At 55.5% G+C, this 22,426-nt stretch overlaps 2 protein-coding genes across 10 annotated transcripts in view; both read left to right on the top strand.

Moving 5' to 3' along the window:
• CACNA1G (calcium voltage-gated channel subunit alpha1 G) overlaps nucleotides 1–11,761 on the top strand; it is a 62,375-nt gene extending 50,614 nt beyond the window's left edge. For 5 of the 9 annotated variants that reach the window (XM_037494809.2, XM_037494808.2, XM_037494811.2 and 2 more), the window contains 8 exons: nucleotides 625–758; nucleotides 1,046–1,116; nucleotides 1,250–1,328; nucleotides 1,420–1,541; nucleotides 1,832–2,182; nucleotides 6,566–6,743; nucleotides 7,029–7,198; nucleotides 8,286–11,761. In XM_037494809.2, coding sequence (XP_037350706.1) covers nucleotides 625–758; nucleotides 1,046–1,116; nucleotides 1,250–1,328; nucleotides 1,420–1,541; nucleotides 1,832–2,182; nucleotides 6,566–6,743; nucleotides 7,029–7,198; nucleotides 8,286–9,017 — 1,837 coding nt within the window. In that variant the 3' untranslated portion in view covers nucleotides 9,018–11,761. Of the gene's footprint in view, nucleotides 1–624; nucleotides 759–1,045; nucleotides 1,117–1,249; nucleotides 1,329–1,419; nucleotides 1,542–1,831; nucleotides 2,183–2,748; nucleotides 2,893–4,726; nucleotides 4,862–6,565; nucleotides 6,744–7,028; nucleotides 7,199–8,285 lie in introns of those variants that run through there. The other 4 variants (XM_037494814.2, XM_037494813.2, XM_037494815.2 and 1 more) reach the window with 3 other exon arrangements.
• Nucleotides 11,762–16,504: 4,743 nt separating this feature from the next.
• Nucleotides 16,505–22,426, top strand: part of ABCC3 (ATP binding cassette subfamily C member 3) — a 41,804-nt gene continuing 35,882 nt past the window's right edge. Inside the window, exon 1 of the mRNA XM_037494271.2 lies at nucleotides 16,505–16,585. Within this exon, the coding sequence (XP_037350168.1) occupies nucleotides 16,541–16,585 (45 nt within the window). The 5' untranslated portion in view covers nucleotides 16,505–16,540. The remainder of the gene's footprint in view (nucleotides 16,586–22,426) is intronic.

Below are 22,426 nucleotides of genomic sequence, written 5' to 3'. Positions count from 1 at the left end.
AGGACCTTTCTTGGGTCCTGAGGCTCAGCCTCCACTCCAGGACCTACCCAGGGCTGATAGCAGGGTGGGGTGAGGGCATCCGGGGCCTGGTACATGAGAGGGGGTGGTGGGAACTCAACAAGACAGGGCTGGGAGACATTGGCAGGTGGAAATCAATGTGGCCTCAACTGAGGCTTGAGAGCACAGAGACCGGAACCAGACTGCCTGGAACAGATTTTGAATCCCGGCTCCACCATTTAGTGGCTGGTGACCTAGGGTAAGTTAACTTCTCTGTGCCTCAGTTTCCTCATCTGTAAAATGGGAGATGATAACAGTATCCACATCACAGAGTTGTGAAGATTGTGAGTTCCTGTTTGTAAAACCCTTAAGACAAGCTCGGTGCACAGTGTAACCACCCTGTAAGTGCCAAAGAAAAAAGCAGGCTAAAGGTCTAGCCTTGCCCTTGCCGCCTGCTGGCTGTGTGGCTGTAGATAAGTCACTTGTTCCGTGCAGGATTCAGAGGCTGGACCACCTGACCTCCACCCTCCTTTCTGTGGCTGGGAATGTGCACTTGTGTGGCCACAACTGCCCCCTTCTCCACAGTAACCCCCACCCCCACTCAGGGAGCTATCCTGGACTTTCCAGGTGGAACCAGCTGGACCTGGCCATTGTGCTGCTGTCCATCATGGGCATCACGCTGGAGGAGATCGAGGTCAACGCCTCGCTGCCCATCAACCCCACCATCATCCGCATCATGAGGGTGCTGCGCATCGCCCGAGGTGGGTCCCAATACCGCCACCAAGCCCACCCTTCCAGGGTGACCAGCCCAGGGGGAGATAGCAGGGGTCAGCTCTGTGGCTGGCCAGGGACTGGGTGGGTGTGGGTTTCTGTGGGTCTTCCTCCCAGCCTTTGCCAAAGGGGAAGGCAGGGGCCTGAGGGTGGAGGTAGAGCCGTGATGGCCTGGCTGGCCATCCCACCTGCCCCAGCCCTGGCCTGGCCCTGCCTCCACCAGCTGTGGGACCTGGGACCCAGAGGGGCCAGCTCACGACTTTGTCCTGTTCTGCAGTGCTAAAGCTGCTGAAGATGGCTGTGGGCATGCGGGCGCTGCTGGACACAGTGATGCAGGCCCTGCCCCAGGTAGCTGGAAGGTGGGGACGGGAGGGAAGGGTCTTCTGGGGAGGAGGAGGTGCTCTCCGAAGGGGCAGGGGGCTCCTGGAAGCCAGCTGGGAGGCCCAGCGGCACCGTTTCCATTTCTTTTCCTCTCTTCCAGGTGGGGAACCTGGGACTGCTCTTCATGTTGTTGTTTTTCATCTTTGCAGCTCTGGGCGTGGAGCTCTTTGGAGACCTGGGTGAGTTGGGTGGGGAGGGCGGAGGACCAGGACGGGAGACCCAGGGGCTCCGGGACTAACCTGGGCCTTCTCTCCTGCCCTGTTCCTCCAGAGTGTGATGAGACACACCCGTGCGAGGGCCTGGGCCGGCATGCCACCTTTCGGAACTTTGGCATGGCCTTCCTGACCCTCTTCCGAGTCTCCACAGGTGACAACTGGAACGGCATTATGAAGGTGAGAGCCATGGCGGCGGGGGTGTCCGGGGCTGGTGCCAGCCCCAAGGAGACAGCCCTTTTTCTTGAGCCAAGATCCCTTAGCAAAGTGGATTGGTCACGAATAAAAGCATGTGACCTGCTACCCGCTGTGCTGGAACGCTCTGGAACTCCTTCCCAGAATAGTGTCTAATGTTCTTCTGCCCCAGGACACCGTAACTCCCTCCTCCTGCCCATCCTTTCCCTTCAGTGCCGGTGAAACCCACTCCCCAGTCTGCCCCCCCAGCCTCACCCTGTCACGCGCCTCCCCAGGACACCCTCCGGGACTGCGACCAGGAGTCCACCTGCTACAACACAGTCATCTCCCCCATCTACTTCGTGTCCTTCGTGCTGACGGCCCAGTTTGTGCTGGTCAACGTGGTGATCGCTGTGCTGATGAAGCATCTGGAGGAGAGCAACAAGGAGGCCAAGGAGGAGGCTGAGCTGGAGGCTGAGCTGGAGCTGGAGATGAAGACTCTCAGCCCTCAGCCCCACTCGCCGCTCGGCAGCCCCTTCCTCTGGCCTGGGCTCGAGGGCCCTGACAGTCCCGACAGCCCCAAGCCTGGAGCCCCACACACAGAGGCCCACGCCAGAGCCTCCTCCCGATTTCCTGAGCACCCCACGGTGAGCAAACCCCACCCACCCGCACAGCAGAGACGGTGGGGGGGGGGGTGCAGGGAGAGCAGTGCAGCGGACCCCAGGGCTCCTTCTGGATCCTTCTGCCCCTCCTTCCTGGATCTGGAGGGGCAAGGGTCCCTGTCCATCCCCAGAGGTGGCTGCCCACATTCGCCACATAGGGTCACCCCAGCGAGCCACCGCACCTGTGCTGGCTCATCCTGCCCCTGTACCTCCAGTCCAGCCTGGCCTCCCCTTCCTGGCTCTTAGGTTCAAGGCTAAGTTTACTGTTTCAAGGCTAAGTTTACTGTTTCTTACCCTTTCCTTCCCACCCTTTAACCTATCGGTTCCATCTGCCAATCTGCTTCCCTCTCTCTGCTTCTCCACTCCCTGTGGGTTCTTCTCATCTTTGGCTTCCCATCTCTCCCTTCTCCTCCTGTCACTGTGTGTGCATGTGCGCATGCCTCCTCCCTGTCTCTTGTCAATCCCCTGCCACCACGCTTCCCATCACTGGCCCTTTCTGACCCCCTGCTCCCCTGACTCTCCAGCTCCCCTTATGGGCTGGTCCTCCCCAGGACAGACAGCTGTTTGACACCATATCCCTGCTGATCCAGGGCTCCCTGGAGGGGGAGCTGAAGCTGATGGACGAGCTGGCAGGCCCAGGGGGCCAGCCCTCTGCCTTCCCTTCTGCCTGCAGCCTGGGTGGCTCCGACCCACAGGTTACTGTGCCCCCTCCCCTGCTGTGCCGGGCTGTGCCATGCTGTGCCGTGCTTCTGGGGAGGCGGGGGTGTTTCCTGCCCACTGGGTATCTGGAAAATGAGCAGCCCCAAGGCCTCGGTTGAGCTTTGGACTTGGCAGGAAGCAACCAGGGGTTCTTCCAGGTTGAGATAAACCTCTGAAATACATAAATTTGGAAGGCAGGGGTGCTGAGATTGCACTTCTGAAGAAGGCTAGATGGAGGAGGGATGTGGAGGGAGCATTTGTAAGAAAGAACCTGGCAGAGGAGAGGGGGAGGCAGAGGATACGTTGGCTGTGGGAACTCAGTGAGTGGAGGAAGCAAAGTGTCAGGTCTAAGGGCCAAGGGCCTCCGGGGACAGGGCTGATGGCCAAGGAACCCACTGAGGGACTTGGTCTTAGAACATGCTTTGCTCTCAGTGTCCAGCCCCCACCCACCCCCAGTCTTTTGGGGGTACATTTTGAACCATGGAGCCCACTGGGCATGATGAGTGCTGTGCCATTTCCAGTAGTCTCTGGCCTGGTCCCGAGGGGGTGGAAGGCTGCACCTGGGAGTGGATTCTGGGGACCTTCGTGTGAAATAGGACTTGGTTTCTACTCCAGGACCAGCCCCCACCCACAGAAGCACATGTTCTCCCCCAGTCCCATCTAAATGTGGGTCTCCTCCTTTCGGGGGTCCTTCTGCCTCCTCTTCTCCTCTAGACGCCTTCTACTTGCTAAAGCACCCCCCATTTATCCTCCCAGGTCAGGGGCTGCAAGGAAGCCCTGGTTAACCTAGAAAGGAGGCAAGGAGGCTGGACTCAGCGGAGGCAGGAAAGCCTAGTGTTGAGCGGGACATCTGTGGCCCGAATCAGTGAGATGGTCCTCAGCTGAGGGGACCTTGCCGCGGGGATTCCTAATCTCTTGTTGGGGTTCGGTCTCAGACTGGGGGCAGGGACCTGCACATGGCAATGACCTAGAATAATCAGTGGCCGAGTGATTCCATCCCTAAGAACTCGCCATCCTGAAGGAGGCCACTGGGGGAAGGCGCTGGGAGAGAAAGTACTGTGGTGAGAAGGTGACTTGGCTGCCCAGGGAGGGATGGTCCCTCTCTCCCCCAGGCCCTGGTGGCACTGAAGCCCCCCTGCAGGTCCCAGGTGAGACAACCAGATGGTGTGGCGGCCCTTCCAGGCTGGCGGGAGGAGAGCATCTCCCAGAACCAAGCCAGAGAGGGCGGGCTGCTGCCGGAGGCAGGCGGAGGAGGGCCCAGGAGGGGAGAAGCCAGAATCTGGGGGCAGGCCAAGTCCTGCCAGGCTTTTGGAAGCAGAGAGAATAGGCAGAAAACAGTCGTCAGATTGGCGGCTTTGTCCCCAGCGCCCCCCACGCTGCTCTGTCTGTGCTGAGAGCGGAGAGAGGCGCTTTGCTGGCCTTTCTTCATTTTTTTTTTTTTTCTGGTATCATCTTTATGAGAGTCGAAAGTCCTCCCCATCCCGCTCCCTCCCTGGGGGGTGGTAGTGTGGGAGGGGGCTGTTAAGATTCCTGGGGTATCTTTAGAATATGTTTCTGTGTCTCCTGCTTTGTCAGTGTTTGCTCTGGCTCTTTGGTGCCTGCTGCAGCCTCTCTGATCAGCGTGGGGGTTTGAAGTCTGGGGGAGGGGAGGCACTGTCAGTTAGTTACTTGGGAAAGGGCTGGGGAGACAGAAGGGAGGCCTTTTCCCCTGTGCTTTGTGAAAAGGGGGGACGGGGGACTCGGTGTGTGCTTGTGTGTGCGTGTGTGTGCACACGTGAGGGTGTGCGCTGTCCTGGTTTCTTATGCCTGATCATCTCTCTCCCTGTCTAGATCCCTCTAGCTGAGATGGAGGCTCTGTCTCTGACGTCAGAGATTGTGTCTGAACCGTCCTGCTCTCTAGCTCTGACGGATGACTCTTTGCCTGATGACACTCACACACTCTTACTTAGTGCCCCGGAGAGCAATGTACATACACACAGCCCCTCACTGCTTCCCCAGCCTCCCTGGGGCCCGGGCTGGCTGCAGGGCTCCAGATCCTTCTGTTCCTCTTGCTCTGCCACCAGGCCCCACCCAGAGCCATCAACCAGAAGGCACTTAACACCCCAGGCTTTGCTAGCACACATCTTTCAGTCCCCCCACTGTGGACAAACAAATTAGGTAAGATTAAATTGGGGCCTTGCCCGGAAGGGTCCAAAGGCAGCGGTTGTGAAAGCATTAACCCAACCATCCAGGAGTGACACACAGCCCCAGAACAGAGGCGGCATCAGGCAGCTGACCAAAGGGGCTGCCAGGATGCAAAGTCAGTCCCCATAGCTGGAGCCCTGTGCAAGCCAGCCCTCGCCTCGCACCCCTGCACCCCTCCCTCCCACCTCCCCCACATGAGCCATTTGCAACCAAGTAGTGGGTGAGAGTCACATCTCTGCTGCCACCACCATGCCCTTCTCCACTGGGAGGCCGTCCCTGTCTCCTCTGTCACTGTCCCTGTGTGTCCCTGCGTCCTGGGGGTGCTGTGGGGAGGGAGCTTCTTTGTGTTTTGACAGCTTCTCCACCCTTCTCTGGCTCCTGATCCTCTTCTGACTGTAAGCAGCCCCTCCCCCCTGCCTTCCTCTTGGGACTCAAGAAGGGGCAGAGGCCCCTTCCTCCAGCAGGGCTCACCTGGAGCAGGGTCTTGACCACAGAATGGGGGCTCCTAGGGGTCCTGAGGTGGCTGGCAGAAATGGAATCTGGAGCTGAGAGGGGAAGCAAAGGAACCAGATTGTCATCTGACACAGCCATTGTCGGGCCTGAGGGGGCTGCTTACCTGGCGGGACCCTTTTGGGGACAGGAACCCAGAGCCTCTCTAAGAACTAGAAATGAACAAGGTGATGAAAAATCTCTCAGGAGCAAGCCTTGGCTCCCTGTAGCTGTGGCCAAAGACTGACTACCACCTTTCATCAATAGATTGATCCAAAAATCCATTCCCAACCACCATCTATCCAGTAAGGGAGGACCTGTGCCCCACAGTACCCTGGCATTGCCCCTGCCCCCTACCTCGCGGAATCACTGTGTAATTAAAAGAATGGGGTGACGTGGGGTGAACCAGCTGTGACATCTGCTAGTGGTCATTCAACCCACATTAACCCACCTTATGCCCAGTGCTTGGTCCTGGGGCTATTTTAAAGAAATGGGTAGTGAAATAGCATCTGCCTTGCAGGGGGTCTGGGTCCTGCTCCTCTTCCCCAATCCCCTGACAGCCCCAGCACAGGAATTGGGGGAGGCCTACTTGTTAGCTTGTAATCCTCCATTATGCCCGCTGCTTAGAACTTCTAAATGGGGCGATGAACATGAGCTTTCCAACCTCCTGCAGTGTTTGAGGGGGGAATGTTCTCCCTCCTTCGGGCACCTCCTCAGCCTCCACCATCCCCACTGGAGGCCTGAGGTAATGCAGTATGGATAGTTTTGGGGGGCAGGGCCTCTCACCCCTCTTGCTTCCTATGTGTAGAGGGCTCATCTGTGTGTCTGCCCCTCTCCCCACCACACCCATCCCATCGCATCTTGTTTGGGAAGGGGATGGGGGCCAGGGCCTGGGTGGGAGTGGGCAGCGACTGGTTTCTGTTGCTCAGCTCTGTCTCAGTTACCCAATCCTGACACCCCCCTCCCCGCCACCTCCCTCCCCTGTTCCTTTTGCAGATGGAAGCCCACTCAGATGAGGTGCCCATCAAGCTGGCACCAGACCTGCTGACTGTGAGGAAGTCTGGGGTCAGCCGAACACACTCTCTGCCCAATGACAGCTACATGTGCCGGGATGGGGGCACCGCTGACGGGTCCCTGGGGCCCAGGGGCTGGGGACTCCCCAAAGCTCAGTCAGGTACCGGTATTGGGGCTTAAGTTCAGTGCCACTGGCACACAGTGCTTTAGTTCAGTGCCAAACTGGGGTGTAGGAGGGCCACTGAGACAAGAAGAGTACCTGAAGAGTCACTCCAGCCCAAAGGGGCGCATCCAGCCCCTGCCTGAGGTGGCTCCCAGCCTGAGGGGAGTGTTCTGTGGTGAGGGTGGGGTTCTGCTGGGGGAGGGGGAGAGGAAGGGAGATGGGCTTAGGTAAGAACTAGGGACTGAGGCTGATCCTCTAGCGCCTCTCTCCCTCCTCCCAAAGGCTCCGTCCTGTCTGTGCACTCCCAGCCAGCAGAAACCAGCTACTTCCTGCAACTTCCCAAAGATGCACCCCATCTGCTCCAGCCCCACAGCACTCCTACCTGGGGCACCATCCCCAAACTGCCTCCACCTGGCCGCTCCCCTTTGGCCCAGAGGCCACTCAGGCGCCAGGTGAGTAGTTGTGGGGAGGTGGAACTCAGAGTGCTGGGAACCCCAAACAGTGGGTGATGACTTGGGTTGCTACTGCCATTCTTATGGTTAATATTTTGTGTGCCAGTGATGTGCCAGACCCTGCTCTAGGTCAAGGACATGATCCCCAGCAAAAGAAAAATCATCTGTGCCCTCTTGGAGTTTGCACCCCACTCCCTTGCTTCATTGAGTAACCCTATAAAACAGATGGGGGGTGGGCATGGCTGTTCAGGGACATACATCAATTTGGAGGCAGAACCCCTGTTCTGGACCCTTTGTGCTTCCACCCTTGACCAAACAGCCCCTTTCAGAGTCAACACTCCAGGTGGCAAGGAGCAAGGACTTGTGTAGCCAACCGAGGCTTGTCTGTGTCACCTGTGACAAGGCCGTGGCCTGCGCCATGTGTCCTTCCATGTGAATATGACCACATGAGAATCTATTGAATCCCACGAACTTGGGGGAGTGGGCACAGTCCTTATCTACTCTTCATATATTTACCGAGGGGGTCTGCATGCCAGGCACAGGGCGTGCAGACACAGACAGCAGACATGGCTCCCGCCCTCTGGAGCTCAGGGTCTAATAGCAGAGACACACACCATGGGATCATTGCAGCGACAGGTCACTGCTGCTGTGATGCTTTTATGCCTGGTGCAGCAAGGAGCAAAGCAGAGGGAGGATGTTTTTTACCTACGGGCACTACATCCATGAAGTTGAGGGGTGCTTGCCACTTGGGAGGAGCATTGAAGTTCAAAGAAATAGCCTATGCAAAGGCTGGCCGGCGCAGGAGCTCATTGGGGAGCAGAGGGGGCACAGCACTAGGCTATCTAGTGTCCCAGGGTCTGGAGCTGCAGTGACCCCTGCAGGCTTGGGGGAGGCCAGGGCCACAGGGAGTGGGGAGGGAGGAGGCTTGGTGGACAATAGAGGTCTGGCCCCCATCTCCCAACAAGAGCAAATACTGGTACCCCTACTGAGGGTGGTTCGGCAGGGTGGGGGGAGATGGGGGACAGGTGGGACTGTCCTTAGGGGAAAAGGAAGCCCCTGGACTGAGTCCTTCCCCCCACCCACACAGGCAGCAATAAGGACTGATTCTTTGGATGTTCAGGGCTTGGGCAGCCGGGAAGACCTGCTGTCAGAGGTGAGTGGGCCCTCCTCACCTCGGGCCCGGGCCTCCTCCTTCTGGGGCCACCCGGGCACCCAGATGCAACAGCACTCCCGAGGAGAGAGCAAGACCTCGAAGCACATGCCCCCGCCGGCCCCCTGCCTGGGCCTAGCACCCACCTGGGGCAAAGGCCTAGCAGAGACCAGAAGCAGTTTAGAGCTGGACACAGAGTTGAGCTGGATTTCAGGAGACCTCCTGCCTACGGGCAGCCAGGACGAACCCCCATCCCCAAGGGATCTGAAGAAGTGCTACAGCGTGGAGGCCCAGAGCGGCCGGCGCAGGCCTGCATCCTGGCTGGACGAACAAAGGAGGCACTCCATCGCGGTCAGCTGCCTGGACAGCGGCTCCCAGCCCCTGGGCCCTGGCTCCTCTAGCCTCGGGGGCAAGCCTCTTGGGGGGCCTGGGAGTCGGCCTAAGAAAAAACTCAGCCCACCCAGCATCTCCATGGACCCCCCAGAGAGCCAGGGCCCTCGGCCCCCTCCTAGCCCAGGTGTCTGCCTTCGGCGGAGGGCTCCGTCCAGCGACTCCAAGGATCCCTCCTCCTCCGGCCCCCCTGACAGCATGGCTGCCTCACCCCCCCCAAAGAAAGACATGCCGAGTCTCTCCGGTTTATCCTCCCACTCAACAGACCTGGACCCTTGAGTCCTGCCCTGCTCTCCACTCACCTTTCTCCACTGGGTGCCAAATCCTAGCCCCTCCTCCTGGGCTTTATTCCTGAAAAGACGGTCCATCTGGACACCAAGGAGGCACTCCTCCCTGCTCAGTGGCACTGGGCACGGGCAAGCAGAATTTCCAGAGAGTTCCAAGCAGCAGCCCTGGCCACTGTGGCTCCAGGCAGAGAGAGAGAGGCCCAGTGTAGCTGAGGTTCCCGACACCAGGAGCTGTTGGGAGAAAGCAATACGTTTGTGCAGAATCTCTATGTATATTCTATTTTATTAAATTAATTGAATCTAGTATATGCGGGATGTACGGCATTTTGTGACTGAAGAGACTTGTTTCCTTCTACTTCTATGTGTCTCAGAATATTTTTGAGGCGAAGGCGTCTGTCTCTTGGCTATTTTAACCTAAAATACCCAGTCTAGTTATATTCCCTCTTCTTGCAAAGCACAAGCTGGGACCGCAAGTGCATTTCAGCCTGACGGTGGCCCATCTTCAGCGGAGAGCGAGAACCATTCTGGAAACTGTAATGTAACTTATTTTCTCCTTTCACCTCGTCATCGTTTTCTGTAGGAAAAAAAAAAAGAGAAAAAGAAAAAAAATAAGATTTTACAAATGAAATGGAACCTTTTTATATCTACATACATACATATCTATATCTATATCTATATATAATAAAGTAATTTTCCAAAATAAAAAATTAATCACGGTCCAGAGTAAAAGCAAAAGGGACAGAGTTAGGCATTTCCAGATGGCGCTGGAGAGAGATTCCTGGAGATGGGGAGTGGGTGGTAGGATGTGGGAGAGAAGGGGTCAGAGCTGCCTCTGTGTGAGAGTGTGTGTGTGTGTGTGTGTGTGTGTGTGTGTGTCTGAGCGTGAGAACCCAAGACACCTATCCCTGAAGGAGGCCACCTCAGGGTCTCACCTCCCAGGGCCAAGGCAGAGAGAAGCCCCTCTGCTTGGAGGAGGACGGGCAAGCAGAGTGGACTCCTTCTATCAAAGCTTTATCGCTTCCTGTGAGCCAGGCAACTCTGTGAATGCGAGTAATTCCAGATTAACTCTTATTTCTGCTGACAGCTACCAGCCGCACATTGAAAGCTGGAAATTGGCATAATGAAGCTGTTTTGGTTAATGGGGCCGACTGAGGCTGGGGGAGGTGGCCTCAGCTGCTGTCTCTCTGCTGGGCTCAGGATCTGTGGCTGGTGGGGGAGGGGGCAAGTAAGTGCTCTCTGGGTGTTCCCTTCCAGGCCGCAGCCTCCGGCCTGGGGGACAAGGGGTGGGGCAGCACTGTGGGGCACCGCCCCATCAGGACTGGCAGTGGGATTAGGTTGTGTAAACAGAGTGTGTGCTCCCACCCTAGGGCCCAGGGGCCACCTCCAGTCGAGTTGCCATTGGCAGGGTCCAGCAGTCTGGCTGCAGAGGGGAGCTGGCCCCCTAGGGGGTGATGAATGAGCACCATCAAGGTGTTTACATGGTCTGCTGCTGGCTGCCCAGTGGGAGCCAGTGGAGGAGGGAGAGGGTGAAGGCAGTCATGGGTCAGGAGAGGAGGAGGGGCAAGCAACCTGGCACACAACCTCCATCCTGGTGCTACCACGGGCAATATTCTCTTGTCTGAAACCCTGGTGCCGAGAGGTCAGCACAGGCTCCCACCGCAGGCTTAGCTGGCTTGGCCCCTGCCAGCCACCCCAAACATCTGCTCCAACCACACTCCCTTGAGCACCTCTTACCCTTCCTCCCAGCACCTCCAAAGCCCAGGGTTCTTGAAACCTCACTCACAGCCCCCATCTTGAGTCTGGGAGCTGGGGTGCCAGCCCGCTGGGCAGATGGACCTGGATGCTTCATCCAATCCTGTGTTTTCTAAGCTGGTGAAGGCTTTTCTAATTGCTCTTTTGGACAGAAATGACACCACTCCTTGAAGCAAATGCCTGGTCTCGCCCTCTCAGGGTGCAGCAGTGTCCAACTCTTTTTCCTCTAGCCTCGGATGTGGAGTGGGGGTGCTTATAGGAGTTTTGTTTTTTTTTTAAAGCAAAGCTATATGAAATTCCTAGAGTTTTGTCACCTAGATCTGCAGATTAAGCTTTTATATTTTTGTAGAATTCTGTAGTTGTCTATTCCCGAGTAAGGATGGGGGATTTGGGGAGGGGGCTCTTAGCGTCTTTTTCCTTCTAGTGGTTGAAGAATTCTGGGTCAAGGTGAAGCCAGAGAGCTGGGCTGCCATCCATCCCCTCCATCCCAGGCTTCCCCTGTCTCCTACCCTCCAGCCCCCAGGACCCTTCTTACCCACCCTTGCCTCTGTGGACAGCTCAGCAGCGCTGCAGCAATATGGAGTTACTAGCAGGCTTGGTTCTTCCTGGGGGTGCCTGACCCTGATCCCCTCTTCTTGGTAGGAGCAAGGCAGCTTGTTTGGGATGCACTAGCTATGCTTTGGGGGGTGCTCTATAGAGGTCTTCAGTGATCAGCCTGGGGAAAAAGGAAAGCCCCTCTTTCTTTCCCATCCCCCATCAGTGGACTGGAGGGGAGCACCAGGGTAGTAATGTGGAAACTTTAATAGCAGAGACAAAGTGGATATTTTGGAGGAGAGAATTGTGACCTCTCCCTCAACAATCCCCCCCTCAACAAATGTAAACTCTTTATCTATGATGGAAACTGTTGTGTCTCATTAAAAGGGTTTTGAAGTGGAAATAATGACTCTGCTGAATCTTATTAACAGTAGTAATAATAACGATGCTGCTAACCTCCTAATGCTTGTCCGGATGGTTATTTGATTCTGCTCCAGGATACATGGGGCCAGGGAGTGGGGGCCACTGCAGGAGACTGGGGTAAGGAGGGACCCGTGGATTAGGAGCAGAGTGGAATCTGGCCATGAGCTTTAAGGACTTGGGAAGTAAATCTTCCCTGACACTTCTGCCTTCAGCCTTCTCCTTGGGGCATTAGAGGAAATTGTGTCAACTGCTATAGGCCTGCACCTCGGGCTTGGCTGCTTCTGCTTCCTCCACCCCAAGACTCCAGGAAAAGGTCTCTCTGGGGGTGGAGGACCGGGAAGAAGAGTGAGCTGAGCTGGTGCTAAAAACAAATCTGAGGCTCATCTGCAGTCTCTCACTTATTCCTCAACACCCTAGCTAGAGAAGTACCGTTGCTGTCATTTTTCCATCAGCCGGTTGATTCAGAGAGGTTAAGTGAGTTGCCCACGGTCACACAGTCGCAAAATAGTGGAGCTGGGATTTGATCGTAGGTCTGGCTACTCTCCAAACAATTGGCTTCACACCGCCCCAGCTTCCTGTCATTGTGAGGGAATGAGACGTGGTGTGAGGAATCCTGCTTACAAAATGACTTGCCATGGAGCCTTTTCCAAAGCAATCATAGTTATGTCATTGAAATGTACACACGTGCTCCCAGTTTGGTGTACTCAGAAGCTTAAATAAGCCCACAGAGCAGAGCCTTGGACATGAGACAGTGTCCTCAGCTCCAGTTACTTGTCAGAGGGCTGGTCCAGGCTGGCTCTGGGCCCCTGCTCTCCTCCTCCCACCCCCTCGTCTCTCCCTGGCCCACCCAGACCTCTCCCACTTTCCAAACAGCCTGAGCCTCTGTTGTCACTCCTAGTCCCCACCCATCACAGCTGGGCACCTCATGACCTCTGCTCCCCTATCCCTGGCCGGCTCAGCTGCCCAACCTGGGTTTGACTGTGGCCTCATTGTGAAGGCATCAGACACCAGGTGGCAGCACCAGTCCCCTTCACCTGGTGCCCGCCTTCTGCAGAGGGACCTGTCCAGAGAGAGGACAGCAACTCCGATGGGCACCTTGGAAGAACAGGTGCTCTGTGTAGCCCCCCAGAGGAAGCATGTTTTAAGAACCAATGAAGGACTTGCCTGTGTATGTGTTAGGGGCCGGGGATGAATCCACCATTGGGGTGCTAAGCCCAGAGTACCCAGTGACCCCTGCCTAAACCAGTGAACACATAACGAATCCAGGAGAACCGTTGCGGGGGGTGGGGAGGTGGGAGGAATTCACTCTGAAAGGTGAGTATAGTTGTGGGCTGGCTCCCCACTCTGAGGGCAGAGTGAAGTAGGCCCAGGAGGTGTCAGCTCCATCCAAAATGCCCAGGAGAGAATTCTAGTAACTTCAGTACTGTGTGGCTTAGCACTGGTCCAGGTGTGAGAAATGCTGGCTGTGACCTATGGAGCTAATTAATTCTTCTTGCTTTGAAGACTCGAAAGGGACACAGCAGCCAGTGCTAACATGCATGCCAAATCAGATCTAGCGCAGGCTGGGGTGGGTGGAGGGGCAGCCTTGCCAGAGCCCCCTGAGGGGCCTGGTGTGGGTTTACCAGGTTGGGCTCTGGAGAAAACAGGTCTGCCCCATTGATGGGAAGAAAGAAGGGGGAGGCTGCAGTTTGGAATCTGGAGGCTGGTTTGTGGGTGCTCCAGGCCTTCTAGGAACCAAAAGGGACTAAAAGGAATTGGGCAGTGAGTGGCAGTGCCGTGGCAGCACCGCTGCCCCTGCTCTTCCATACCCTTCCCCTGACTGTCAGTTCCTACCTGACTCTTCCCTTTGCAGTGTTTCCTGTCCCTGGGTTTCCCCCATTTACTCCCCCCACCCCTGCTCTGCTTTCTTCTCTCTGCTGTCATTCCTGCTCTGAGCCCATACCTGGTGATTATCTTATCTTTCCATCTCCCTGCCAGGAAATCCCTGATGCTGGCTTCCCCAGGGATGCTCACTGGCAGGGGAGGCACAGCACACACTCAGTCCATCCTGCCTGAGCTGCAGTCAGTTGCAGGGGGGTGGGGGAGCAAAGGATGGGCTAGGGCGCCTCTAAACCAGGGGAGGTCTAAACCTCCCTCTAAGCCAGAGGAGGTCTTTTCTTTTCTCTGCCTCAGCCCAACCCACAGATCTTTTTGCTCTCAGGAGTCCCCAACTGGAAACATCTTCCTTCTGAAAACTCAAAAGCAGTGTAGACAGTACTCACTGCTGGGACTATCTAATGCCACAGTGGCCTTATTACCTCCATTCTTAGCACATAAGATACTTGTTTAGTCAATCAACAAACATTTCTAGAAGACCGACTGTGCCAGGCATTGTCCTGGATGCTGAGGATGCAGAGATAGGCTGGATGCAGTCCCCATCCCTACCTCTATCCTTCAGTTGTCCACTGTTCTCTTGAACATGTAAGCAAGGCAATCCATGAGTATAATACAGGGACGGATGGGCAGAGGTAGGGTCCCAGCCCAAAATGGACATGGGGGAGGTTCAAGGAAGCCTCGAAGGGGGAGGGATAGTGGACATGAGCAAAAGCTTCAGGGTTGAATAGAATTTGCCAGGGCAGGACAGGGCCAGAAGGGGCAGTGAGGCATGGCAGGTGAGGCGGAGGGAGTATGCCAAGCAGCCTTGAAGGTAGGCAGGGGCATGAGCACCACAACTTAGAACTCAGGCTGTGTGTCCTGCAAGAACAGACTGCGTGGGGCTGGCCCACTGCTGAGAGTGTGAGCTCAGGCTGCCTCTGTGGGGTAAAATGTTAAGGGCCTCAGTTTTTTGCCCTGGTGAGAACAACAAAAACCATAATGTCCTGGACATTTTGGTAGTTATTCAAGGGCTGTGTGAAAGGGGCAACAATCCATGTGGGGCCAGGAAGGGTGAACCCCCAGAGGCTCAAGCAAGATGGGAGAAATGGAGGATTGCCCAGGTCTCCCACCGTGGCCTCAGAGGCCTTCACCAATGCCAACTTTCCAATAGCAAGACAACAAGGCTCGGGCCAAAGGGGATGGTGCTTCAGCCCCATTGTTGAAGTCAGCACTCAAGAGTCCTAACCCCAAACTAGAGGAGGGACTGGAGGAGTCCCAGAGACTCAGTCCTTAGAAGCTTCGGTCACCTGGGCAGGAGGAGACCTCAGGCAGCATCTTGTCCAAGTTGCTCAAGAAACTGAGTCCCAGAGACATCAAGGGGCTTGGGGAGGTCACAGGATATACAAAGGCTCTGCCCCAGGCAAGGAGGGGGATGGGGGTGACTCAGTCAATCACTGCCCTCGGGGACATCTCAGACAGCCAGGGAAGACAGGCTCTTCACAGCTAAATATAACTCAAGGTACACTGTGACAAGAGTGTGAACGCTCTATAAAGTCTTTGACTCAGAGGTGGGGGTGAGGGTGTGAGTGGGAGGCAGACAAAGGTCTGAGAGGACTTGCCCAGTGGAGGGGGACCTAAAGGGGAGCCTTGTCCACCTGCTCCAGTGCCCCTCACCCATGTGCCTGCTCAGATCTCTGTTCTGGTAACCCATGACCAAAGAGACTTCCTTCTGGTGCCCTCCTGCCTTCCCAGAGAGACAGGTGGTGGCTAGTTGCAACTGTGCTGTCTCACCGGTGCCCGCCCACACCTGCTGCAGAGCAGCCAAGGAAGAAAACACCTTCTCTTGAGAACAAGTGCCAGGGAAGGGATCACCACCGTGAGCCTGAGCAGACCCTGCTGACAGCGACAAAGTTGGGGCGGTGAGGGCCAGGAAGAGAGGCCAGGGGAAGAGCTGCCAGAGGAAAATTCCCAGCTCCTGCAAGGGTGATGAATTGGTTTCTGGGATCCTGTTCCAGAAGGTGACTGGGGAGGGAGAGATGGAGGAAGGGAGGGAGGGATCTGAGCAATGGCTAAGCTGGGGCAAGCAGGAGGCCACTGAAGGCAAACCTGTTTTACAGATGGGCAGTGTGGAGACTCAACTTGAAAAGGGTGCTCATGTGAGGCTCTTCCTGCGGCCTCACTGCCCACCCCCACCCTGGCCAGGTTGAAAAGGAGGAATGAACACATATGGGTGTCTGCCAAGTGTGCCTGGCATCCTCAGAGTAATCTGTGAGGCGGGGCCTGAGATGACACCTGTTTTACAAAAGTGAAAGTGGAGGCACAGGGACGCCTGGACCACAGCACAGACCTCGGGGAAGCAGCACCTTAAGAGAACCAGAGCAAAGTATCACCCAGAGGATGCTGGGAACCCCCTGCCCCCCTCTCCTTGGGTAACACACCCTATGTGTTGTCTGCACAGCTTGGGCGGGAGAGGCAGCCTTCCGGATTGCCTGGGCATAAAATACTTCCCATTTCAGAGGAGGAGACCGGGATCCAGAGAGGACCATGACTTCATCAAGGGTTTTTCACCAAGGCTATCCAGCCGAGGCTCTTCCGTGCCTGCTGACTTATCTGCCCTCCGCGGTGCGTGGTGCCTGCGCCCCGGCAGGCTCCCTGGAAACAGACCTTGCTCCAGTCCTATGCCAGTCAGTCTCTGGGCTACTCTCCGGCGCAGCCCAGTGGCCACCGGATGGGGCTGTCATTGTGTCACGGAGTCCCTCCCAGAGCTGGTTATAATTCTCTGGGGCAAGCACGTGGAGGGGGTAGGGCTCCACGGGGCGTGCCGGGGCGGAGCGCGAGGGTAGGGGGGAAGTGGGGCGGGCAGAGGCGACTCCAGGGGCTGGCTTAGTCCCAGCCAGGGAGGCCACAGTGCTCGCCTTCCTCACATTCCTGTCTCCGCTGTGCCTTGGCCCCATGGACACCTTGTGCGGCGACGGGGAGCGCGGCTCCAAGTTCTGGGTAAGGCGCGAGACTCAGGGACCGCTGTGAGGAGGGACCAGAGGTGTCCCAACCGAGGGTACGCACCTGCAAGCCCCTGAATGCTCCTCAGGAGGGAGCCTGGCTGTACTGCTCAGAGTTCCTCCTGGTCTTTGGGACTTGCCCTGTGCTCCCCCAGCCGCAAGGAGGAGGCTGGGAAAGCTGGCACTAGCTTCCTTGCAGGCACAGTGAGTGGCATCCGGGAAAGAGAACGTGTCCAGAGGGCTGCCTGACCCCAGTACTTTGTCTGGGCTGACCTCGGGGCTAACTCAGGGTACGTCTCCACATCAGCCGATGTCTGATGGACACTTCAGCACCTGCCCCATGGACCAGGGCTCTGCCCTTCATCCCCACATTTGCCAGGTGTTCCCAGGGCATCCAAAACTCTTGTTCAACCTTCTTGAAAAAGATTGCTGTCACTTTCTTTTCTCTGAGAAAGATCCAGCAGAGCAGGGGATGCTGCAGGGAGGCAGACCTCCACTTGAGACAGGTTCCTACAGGTACAGGGTATCGGGGCTCCTCCACCACCCTCTCTGTTTACAGATGGGAGAGAGAAAGGGACTTGCTCAGATCACCCAGTTGGAAGAAGGCAAAGCTGGAATAGAAAAGCAGGTCTCCTGACTCATGCCAAATCCCTTTCTAGGATAAGCCCTGTCCTCCAGCAGAGTTCAGGTGCTTTGAGTGTAGACAACCTTCTTACGGCTTTCAAAACCAGTTCACAGAGGCTCCCAAGATCTTCGTTACAGCTCTGGGAGGCAGGTAGTGGTGTGGGTTCCCATTTGGGATCAGGTTGAAAAGGCTTGTTTGTGGCCATTCAGGGGTTGATCAGCAAAGGCTGGTCTCAAATCCAGAGCCTCCAAATCCCATCTTTTCCCCATTTCCGGTATCTGTACATATGTGCACATGTGTGCCCAGTGGTGTTACCCGTGGTTGTGTGTTTGTGTGGGTGTGTGAGCATACGTGTGGATTGTGTGTGCATAGGTATGTATATGTAGTCAGGAACCCTGCATTTGGGCTGAATTTGAGATGGAATGAGGGGATTCCATAGATTTGGAGAACTTGGGTTCATGGGGTAAAAATAGGATCTTTTGCGGCTCTCTTATTTTTGTCTGGGCCAGTAAGGCGTTAATCAGAGATGATAATACTGCTCTGTAGTCACCCTTTTTGTCCAGTCCCACAGGACATACAGTCTAGACGGGTCACCTGTCACCAGAGTCCAGAAGTTGTCCCTTTGGCACATCAGTAAACGTAACTCCTTTCCCTGCCACTTGAGCCTGGGCTGTGCGGCCACGACATGGTCATGGTGTGTGGGGTGGCCAGGCAGATGACTTTCAAATCAAGGGGCTAGTTATGCCCAAGTCTTCAATCCCCTGTTCCTGGGTGGGCAGTTAACCCTGAGAGCTTAGGACTGTTCAGAGATGGACTTCATGGAACCCAGAGCTGGGCAACTCAGGACTCCCTTCTTGTACATGCTGAGAGATCCTCCGGATCAGCCCTTCCACGATACTGTGGAATCCAAGAGTGCCAGAAGCAGCTAGTCCAACCACTCATCGTAGAGCTGGGGAAACTGAGGCTTAGAGAGGGAACAACCTTGTCAAGGTCACACGGCATCCAGCTGTAGAATGCTGGTCTGGGAAGCATGGTCCCAACCTCACCATTGCTTGACTGTGCACCTTTGGCTGCTGGGGCCCCTAGCCTTGAACTTCTTGCCATCTGTATGTACCTTCTCTGAGGACCTCCGGGTCTGTGACAGTCAGCTCATCTATATTAGACTTGAGTGATGAATCCCATGTGGGCTCTCTGCCTGGATTCCTCCAATGACAGGGAATGCATTCATCACTCATCCTTTTCCTCACTCAGATCTCTAAATACCCACTATTATCCACATTATTTTCTTGGCTCCTGAAAGCTGTTCCAGGTGCACAAGGGAGGGTCTGAGGCTGGGAGGCTGGAGCTGTGGACTTTGCTCTAGCTCAGTTACCCAAAAGGCGTGGAGGGCAGGGCTACACTTCCTGGTGCACTGTTTTGCCTCTCCTTTGCATTGTATATTGTTCAGGTGTACCTGCCCCCGGATCTTTTATCCGAGGACCTTGTAGATAACCCCAATGTAGGAAGTAGTTCAGGGCAGTCAGGAAGTACCTGCACCAGGAGCAAAAAGGGACAGGTGGGCGCAGGCCACCCTGTCTACTAGCTTATCGCCAAGCCTTTCTACTAGCTTATGTGCAGAGCCTCTACCCCCTCTCAAAATGTTATGGGGATCAAATGAGATAGGGGATGTAAGTGATTTTGTGAACTAGCAACTCCCAGTGGGTCATAGATCTTGATATTCCTGGAAAAAGGAAGGAAGAGAAAGAAAAATGAAGTTGAAGGGGAAGTTAGGTCTAGGAAGACCTGCAAGAAAGGGGCAGGTAAGACTGTTGGACCAGGGGTCCTCGTCTCTGCTATTTATTGGGAACTTTGTGGCTTGATCCATCAATCTCGGCCCCAGTGAAATCTGAGGGGGCCTATGATCCCTTGGACATGTGCACACACACCTGTGCTCTCATACACAGCACACTCACACACCAGACACCAGGCTCTCACACACACCGCATCGTGCACTAGGTGAATGTTGCTACCCTTTCTCTGAATTTGTTTCACCTCTGCTCGCTTCAGGGACATGTTACCAATATTTCTGGGTATTCCTTAGGAGTTTTTGTGAAAGTAAATTTCAAAAGAATGAACTGTGGCCGACCTGCCCCAGGTTCGTGAGCCAGAGATGTCTCTAGAGCAAAGGGGTGGTGTCCCTGGGCAGCCCTCCCTCCTCCTGTCAGATCACTTTCGCTTCTGAGAAGTAGCTTTAGTGGTGAAGAGAGTACACAGAGGACAGGCCTGGGGTCATGTACCCTCACAACATGTTTGCAGAAGTAGTGTTCATCTGGCAGCCCCAGGAAGCTGATATCAGCTCAGAAATCTGAGTGCTGACCGTGAGAACAGTACCAAGATACACTGATTGTCTTAGAGGTAGTGAGCATCCCATCACTAGGGTGCTGGCAATTAACCTTGCTTAATGACCACTTGGCAGGGATGCTGGAGAGAAGAATCAAGTCAAGGACGGACGGGGGTGGGGCCCTCCCTTGAAATTCTGTGGCCTGCTGGGAATAGGGAAGATGGGGTCAATGGAAGACATGGGGGCCCCTCTCCAGGCTTCCAGAGCTCTTTTTCCCTGATTCTGCCCCACATGAGACATGAAGTGGACCTCAAAGCAATTCTCAGCAGTGGCATCGTGATGGGTCTCCCACTAATAAACTTCACTAATCCTGGACGTGATCCCCACCCCAGGGAGAGGTAAACTCCCTTGGAGGTTCAGCTCCCGTGTCACATGCTCCGTCCCAGCTAATCCCATTCTGTCACTCACTGGCTGTGTAACCCTGGGTGAATCCCTCTGGATTCCAGCTGGCTTAGATGGTTCTGGAATCCCCCTCAGACTGAGTTACCTCATGCTGATTCTGGGAGGCTGAGCCTCTCTCTCAATCCAAGGCCCTGATTAACGTCCTCCAAACTTGAGGGCTCCCTGGTGTCAAGGACCTCCTGGGCTTCCTCCTGGGTGGTTGCCCAGCCTGAGTAGGTGGTCAGCCACTAGAGTGTCTGAGTAATAGATGAGGCCCTGGTTCCAGTGTGCTTAGACTCCAGAGGAAGACAGTCATATGCAGAGCTTTGGGGAACTGGTGGAGCATGTCCCTGAACTAGACCAATGGTGGGAGGTGTGCACCAAGTCTCCCCCTGCCAGGCCAGGGCCGTCCCTCCATCCTTCATGGGGAGGGGGCAGTGAAGCTGGTACTAGACAGCTTTGACCTCTGACCTCCTGACTTCTGGCAGGAACATTTGGTTCCTTTGGACCAAGGTTTGCTTCTCCCCAGCCCTGTTGCTCCCCCTACCCAGTAGACCTGGGTCTGGAGACTTAAGGAAGAAAGTGAGTCAGGAAAGTGGCATTTGGGAGAGAAATTTGCCCAGCTCGCCTGCTCGTCCCCAGATTGGGAAATGGTCTTGGAGTCCTGGGCCTGCTCCCAGGAAGGGAGGCCCCCGTGGGGATTGCCATTTGACCCACACAGGAGGCCAGACCAGAGCCCCTGCGCTGTGCCCACCCCTTCCTGCTGGGGCTGTCCCGGGGCAACAGGTGGAGCAGGATCCCTGAGAGGGCGTGAGACTCTAGTGTGGTTAGGTGTGCCACTGCCCGGTGGCTGGGCCTCTCCCCTCCCCCGCCAGACTGTTTCTGGTGGCTTGGATTTCTTTTTTCAACTGGATATTCAGGTTTCTAGTCCAATGACTCCCAGAACTCCAGCTAATGTGATACCCGTGGTAACAGGCTCTTCCCTTCCACAGCCAGGCAGGGCCAGCAGGCCAGCTGCAGGACTGAAAGGACACTTAAATGTTTCAGCTGAGCTGGATGCTCGTGTTCTAGTGCCAAGGTGGGGCTGGAGTTGGAGCCCTACAAGGCGTAGAGGAAGCACCCCATGGTTAAGGGCAGGGGCTCACTCTCCAGCCACGGATGACAGCTGTTGTGAACATGAAATGATTATCCTACCACCCAGCTCTTGGTGGCACGGTCCCTTCCAGAAGTGGATCCAGCTGCACGAGTGAGCTGTCGACGGATACCCTACAACCAGGTTTTGCCCCCACCCTACCCGTAGGCTGTTCCAAAGACTGCTGTTTCAGTCACACAGGGCAGTGAGCGTGAGCAGGACCAGAGCGGGCCCTTTGCCCTTCCGAATCTCCCTTTCTTCTGAGGTAAATGAATTTTTGTCAGATTATCCCTTCTCCCCATCCAGCTGTATAATCACATTATTAAGTAAGTAGTTGTTGCTGTGGAAACTGTGTGGGTGACAGCAGGGGAGGGGGCTGTGGGCCCAGCTCTCAGCCCAGCCTGTGCCCTTCAGTGTGGGAATGTCTGGAGGGGGTTTTGAGAAAGCATCATCCATCTTGCCCTTCCAGATTGCAGGCAGCATCAGAGATTCAGGAAGTCACCTCCACTGACTCTGTCCTTTACTTTTAACTTTCTTTGGGTCAGAGACCCCTGGGGTACCCTGGGGTACCCAGGGGTCTCTGGCCTTGGAAGAATCCTCTGCTCCTGGGCACACGGTTGTGGACACTGGGCTTCAGAGGGCATCCTTCATTCATTGGTTCATTCTTTTGTTCAACAAATGTGTAGAGGACCTTCTCTATACCAGGCACTGTACTAGGCAGCGAGGAGTATGCTAGTCGACAGAACTAGCAAACCTGCCCTCACGGGGCATGTACTCTAGTGGAAAGAAGCAGAAGATCAACAAAAGGAATAAATAACCCAATTACGTAGTGTAATACATATGCATACAAGGAGATGGGAAGTATGGGAACAGTTGGACAGCATAAAAGACATGGGGGTACAGGAGCGCTGTGAGGATGGGAGTGAGATGCTATTTTAATGAGGGACATCAGGGTGGACATCCATGAGAAACAGCGACCTGAGCAAGCACTTGCAGGTGGTGAGGGGGCCAGACCTGAGGAAGCTCAACCTGACTTTTGAAGTTTGGGGGTCCTAAAGAGGCTAGGGGGGTATTGCAGTGAGTGAGGGAAGGAGAGTGATGAGGCCAGAGAGGTGGTGGGGGCAGAGAGTGAGGGTCTTGAGTGCCAGGTGAGGTCTCAGCTTATATTCTGAGTGAAACAGGAAGGCTTTCCTGATTAGTAGTCCAGGAGTGACTACTGCTTCTTCTTAAACCAGGCCTAACCGTGCTGTTCCTTTCTGCTTCTGGAAGTTGTTCTGAAAAGACCAGATAATGACCACCTGAGCGGTTATAAAAATGTCTC

Source organism: Talpa occidentalis, unplaced genomic scaffold (assembly GCF_014898055.3).
Source record: "Talpa occidentalis isolate TD23 unplaced genomic scaffold, MPIMG_talOcc4v2.1 talOcc4.7, whole genome shotgun sequence".
Classification (NCBI taxonomy): Eukaryota; Metazoa; Chordata; class Mammalia; order Eulipotyphla; family Talpidae; genus Talpa; species Talpa occidentalis.
This window is presented reverse-complemented; position numbering and strand designations above follow the sequence as displayed.